Below are 6000 nucleotides of genomic sequence, written 5' to 3'. Positions count from 1 at the left end.
TGTAATATTTCTTATATATTTGAACTCTACTAGAAACATGCTATTTTCAGTCTTTACCAATATGTCACGCTTTCACACACGAAGGCTGAAATGTCTGATATCTTTTAAGGTATCTGTCAGGAATAAAGAACTTATCATCACATCCAATTTGTCAGAGATGAGTAATATATTAATGAGAATGAAAATGGAAACAGTTTCTGACTTATAAATAGATCTGGTATTTTACATGCCTTGTGTACTGTTGCCTGAGTTTATCCTTTTGTCAGCACAAATGAGAATTTCATACAAAACCCAGGAATTTCTTTTTTGTACTTGGCAAAATATGCATAAAATTCTTGAGGCTGGAGTTTTAAATGGTACACATTTTTCTTGAAATATCTGGCAACCAGAGACTTTCATACTTTGCTTCCACTCCCTCCACTCTCCAACTATGGAGAGTCAAAATGTGTCAGTCAGCAAACTGGAAAACACACTTTATATCTACTCGGACAGCATTAGGCTATCAGTTCCAGCCATTTGGACTGTTGTGATGTGCAATTCCAAGACTGCAATATTTCAGCAATACTAGTTTCAATGGGATGAATCCAGCAACTCAAGCAACAGGATATACAATGCCCACATGTCTTTGGCATGAATTCTCAGGTGAGCTGGAGCAGTGTTTGGCACACCGATGGGCAAATGTAGCTTTGCATGGCCTTTCCCCTTCTCCTCAACACTGAGAGCAGCCAGGGACCAATTCAGCCTTCAGCCAGGGCTAAGTTACACTGGCTTATTACAGCCCCCTAGTGGACATTGTGCTGGTGGAGATCCCTGTATTGCAGCATGCTCAAGCCATGTCTCCTTTCCACCGTCCATAGCAGCAGAAAGGGGAAGGGACTTCAGGTTTAGGGAATCAGTGTCAGCACTGGGTTTAGAATTGAGGTTGTTCCTGGTTCTGAATCCTGTACTCAGATCACTAGGCAATACTTCTCTCTCTCCAGGGTTTGAAGCTTACACTGCATGTGAAATATGTAAATAATTGCTCCACCTTGAGGTTATTAGAAATTTTGGATAAACTGTGACCCATTAGGAACCAAAGCATCAAGCAAACAGGAGTAAAACTATTGACTTTGCTAATTGGAAAAGAAAATCAGTGAGTATTTTCTTCAAGTGCATGTTTCAACTGCAGTGAAGCAGCAGATCTGTTTTTAATGGTACTGTAATAAGAAAAAGAAAAGACACAATCGCACTCATACATAATGGTAAACTGAATTTATTTCCTCTTGGAAAACAATTCCAGTAATCTCCAGGTTCAGACCGCAGAGTAAACATTAATAACAGTAACATACAGGTTAGTTCAACTGAGTCAAGAATTTGGCTGTGTGAAATCATTAAGGAAAGTCTTGAACACTCAAAGCTTCAAATGGTATTCAGGAAAAAAAAGTTTCTTTGACAATCTACATAACAACTATTGCATATATGGTAATGCTATCTGTCATATCGCAAGGCTTACAAATATATATACGGGCCTTATTCAACGGTGGGTTCCTGCTCTGTGAGAAAGAGTCTTTTCATGTTTTTTGCAAGAATCTTCAGCAATAAAAAATAGTCTCGGATTCATCTGTTTGTATACCAAAAGAGAGAGATTCTAGACTTAAGTTTAAATGAAAGGAAGGCCAAACAGCTGTAGTATAACATAGCTATTTTTTCTCCCTCTTTCTTGAAAATGACATTTTCTTAAGCCTTTTTCCTCACACATTATTATTTTTATCTTTCTTGAATAGGGCCCAAGTCCACTTGTCTTTATAAGACCATTTTAGTATCAGACAACATAATACATGTGCAACACTTTATATACAGGAAGTCTATCCGGTGCTCAAAAGTTCAAACACATGAACATCCAACAGTTTCGATAATACAAGTTTTATGGTACAATACAATGTTTCTGAATAATATACATTAACAATGAAAGTTTCGTGCAAAGAGTAAAACGTGTTCCCTTTTTGTGCCACAAAGGATTCTCCTGAAGAGATGGGCATTGCACTAACTGCTATGTTGGGTCATCGTATGATTCTGAAACAAAAATAAAAGAAATGACTTAGTTGTAGTCTAGGCATTGCCACAAGAAAAAGCTGCGTTAACAATGCTACCCGCTGAATATATTACATTGTATACAAGAGAAACATGTTTGCCATCTCTCTTTTAAATGGCCTGGAGAAAGTTTGCTGTTAAAAGATGAGGCTTTTTTGCACTGGTATCATTTCTATAAGTGTCATGAATAGCAGTTGAATACCTCAACATACATTAGAGCAAATTGTGCCCTGTTAAAAGTGAATACAACTTCACTGGCTCCAGTGCCCAGTCACACAGTGATGAATTTAGCCCATTATATTTAATGAGACACACATTTCTTTCTCTTATGTGGCCTTAATGCCTACACACTAGAAATACACTAACTTTAGCATCCTTACTAGAAAATGCAACCAGACATTTCCCCCCTAATCAGTAGCACATATTTTAAAGTAGGAGGGGAGGTGCCCACCAAAGCGCTCAGTTGGCTGACTGACAAGCAGGTGGGGCAGCCAGAACGATCCCTCTATCCACCAAAGAACAACTCAACCCTAGTTTCCTTAAGTGAATTTATTGCCATGTAAAAGGTGACAGCGTCACTCTGGAAATATGAAGATCTCTATTTAGCCACAGAAAGAGTGCAAAGAGGGCAGCAGCAATGCAAGTTTCACTACACTAGCTCTAATGCAAAGGGATCACCACTACCGGACGAGATGCTACTTTAGTCTCCGTGCTTCATCAGACAACTAAGAAAAGGTTCCCACTTCATGCTGATTCTTCTTTTGTGATGTAGACCATATCCACAGAGAATTGGACAAAGTCCACAATCTTATTTCACAGACCACAGATAGTAATGAATTTTTGTCACTACTGACCCGGGCCCTATTCGGACCAGTGACCTAGAGGTGAAGGGAGTTGTGTCCCGTTATCAGTTCCTGAACTGTGCAGTCCCCTGCCCTTGTTTTATCATTTTTAATCTATGTACAGACTCCTCTGGACTACGACACTTTAAAACGAACCCATTCCCAAAAGATGGATATCATTTTCCATGAAGTGAACATGTATTGAACCACACCCACAAGAGTCACCCCTGAATACAAATATAATTACAGCCACAGGAAAACAAAGGTGAATATTGTGTGATTCCATGCTAATGTAACAATACATCATATCATTACACACACACACACACACACGTTCATGGGACATTTGGCAAGAAAAGGATCTCTCTCAGGGTAAGACAAGTAGTGCCTGTCTCAAGATGAAAAGAAAAATGACCCAGTGACACTTGGAAGCATATTTTCCAGATGTGAATGCAAAATGATTAAATGCTGATATAGCAGGGACTCCAGATCCACCAAGGCCAGAGGGTTAAAGAGAGATTATTATTCCATTTGATTTCATATAGCATTTTCCACAAGCTCATCTCAAAGTGCTATAAAGCAGTAACAAAATGTTGTGGACTAAAATGTTGGTTGGTCACGGGTAATAGATTCTGACTTTAAACCACAAAAGCAAGGGACTGAAGAGTTAACTCTGACCGTCTACCCTTCTGTCATCCTGTTGCGTCCATTATTGCAGCACTTATAACACCACAGACAGATCTGAAATCCCGCAGTACCTAGAAACAATGGGATAAGTTAAACATGGAGTGACAACCTAAATTTTGATTTTCTTTGCTTTTGAGTGGTTAATGTCAGAGCCAAATTGTTACCTTGAAGAGAGATTTTGGGGGTATTTTTTGTTTTTGATCTAATGGGAGTGTGCGTCAGTCATCCCCTGCTTTTTGACTGTCTGAGCTACACATAATCAGTTTTGGGTCTGGAAGAGCCACGCAGCAGTGTGTGAAACAATTGAAAGGAGCTTTACATGTGTGCTCAGTACTTCGACTGCAATAACATTTTTTATTAAAAAATAAAAAGGCACAAAAGTGAGAGAGACAAAACAAACCATGAAATGAGATCCACTCGCGCTGGCGCTCTGTGTTCCAGACTATACTGCCTGGCACATAATGGAGATTCTCAAGAGATAATGAAGACATAAATTCAGAAACAAGTGGTGTGAGAAAAATGCTGAATAGGACAGGACACAACAAACACTGTTCCCCATGCAAAGAGCAGGGGCAGCTTCAGCCTTCATCAAGCACCTAAGTATTTATTTTAAAGAGTCAAAACAGCCTGCAATTGGTCAAGTTTTCCAAAGAAATTAATGCTTCCAAAATCTATTCTGAGGCAACAGTGAATTAGGGAGAAATACATAGACAGCAGAGAGGCTATTTCATAAACTAAAACTGAAAGCACATCACAGGCATAACATTGACAAGACAAGCAGGTGAAGGATGGGAGGGTAGAGAAAAGAAAAGGAGGAAAATTCTGTAATCCCACAGAGAGCCATATTCCATCCTACAAAAAGCCATCTATTGGAGACCCCATGTCTAAGTGACTGAAAATTGTAAACATTAATCCCAGTTATGAACTGTTGTTGTTTTTTCTGAGGGGGGTTGTGTTTAAAAGTTTAGGGCAAAATTATTCTGTATTATTCACATAGCAGATCTCAACGCTGATATTCCGCTCTCCCTATGTGCACAGAACTCCCACTTCCATACCAGTGTGAGTTCCTGCATGTGGGGAAAACAGAATATGGAACTCCCATTGCCAGGAACATGGGAGTCCTGTACACACAGGGAGAGCAGAATATTAGTGCTCGGATCTGCTGTGTGGCTATGCCAGCAGAATCTGCCGTTAACAGAAGAGACAGAACATTTAAGAGCAGAAGTTTTAAAAATCTCTGTTCCAGAAATTTACTGCAGCAAATAACTTTCCGGAATTTGGAGCAATCAGTTGTCATTTTTTTTTGGCTAAATATATATACAGTAATTCAACTAAAGTGCTGAAGACATCCTATATTCATATCACCACAATAAAGACATGTATTTTCCTTTAAGCACAAAGTACAGTCCCCCTCTGTGAAGCAAAAATTTCTATTTCATACTTAGCAGTGGAAAGAGAAAAATACATTTTCCAATGCATCCTCACCAATAGAGTAGGGTAACATTTTCAAAGGTCCTCTGATTTCATGATGAAAAACTGGACTTGCGCACAAAAATGAGAGGTTTCCACAGACAAAATGGCAGCCCATTTTGCCAGAGCATCTATTACTCACAATAAAAACCAACCAAACTAGGAAAGATGTTCACAAACCTCTACTTCCCTACCTTGATTTTATTTAGGAAACATTTACAAGAACTTGGCTTCAACATACTTCACAGATAAAATTCTTTCAAAACATATTTACCTGGTTTCTAGAGATTAAGATATCCCTAGCTGACCCAGTGACACAAACCCAGAATCCCAACTCCCAGTGAGCTGCTTTAAACATCACACTACATCGCTTTCCATGAGCGGATAGCCTTGGGAAATCCCTGTACTTAGTGCTATAAGGTTAAAATCATACCCAGATTTCACTACAATAGTGGTAGAGAAATCTCCTCTGCAGAGAGAATGGGGTTGTTTTGCAGAAACTGTTAAGACAGTAGAAAGTAATATTTTTTCTGTTATTTGGTATCTCTCCCTCTATGTCTCAAATAGAAAACAGATGTAACTAGCTAGCAAAAAAATGCCATCCATCGCATCAAACTGAGTGAAGAAAAAAAATCCACGGATTCACTCTCTCATTGGAATCTCTAATGTGAATTGCAGGTGCATTCAATTTAAATGAGATGGTTTTTAACTAGATGAAATAGGACACAATTGTACCTGAGAAGCCGTGTAAGGAGGGTACAAATAAAGAAATATAAAGATTAAATGTGGATGTCTCCCTTCAACAGATGGTGACAGTACCACAGCAGCATGTTATTTTTTCCTTAGTTCAAGAACACAAACATCAGTAATCAATCATCACTGATTAACTAATTATGGTACACTACATGTTATCCTATATATGGAATCCTTT

At 38.8% G+C, this 6000-nt stretch overlaps 1 protein-coding gene across 5 annotated transcripts in view; it reads right to left on the bottom strand.

Moving 5' to 3' along the window:
* Nucleotides 1–1236: 1236 nt before the first annotated feature.
* ZNF521 (zinc finger protein 521) overlaps nt 1237–6000 on the bottom strand; it is a 275559-nt gene continuing 270795 nt past the window's right edge. For all 5 annotated transcript variants that reach the window (XM_054018220.1, XM_054018219.1, XM_054018217.1 and 2 more), the window contains one exon: nt 1237–2052. In XM_054018220.1, the coding sequence (XP_053874195.1) occupies nt 2023–2052 (30 nt within the window). In that variant the 3' untranslated portion in view covers nt 1237–2022. The remainder of the gene's footprint in view (nt 2053–6000) is intronic.

The sequence above is a fragment of the Malaclemys terrapin genome, chromosome 2, assembly GCF_027887155.1.
Source record: "Malaclemys terrapin pileata isolate rMalTer1 chromosome 2, rMalTer1.hap1, whole genome shotgun sequence".
In the NCBI taxonomy this organism is placed as follows: domain Eukaryota; kingdom Metazoa; phylum Chordata; order Testudines; family Emydidae; genus Malaclemys; species Malaclemys terrapin.
The sequence above is the reverse complement of the archived record's forward strand: the minus strand, read 5'-3'. Positions and strand labels throughout refer to the sequence as shown.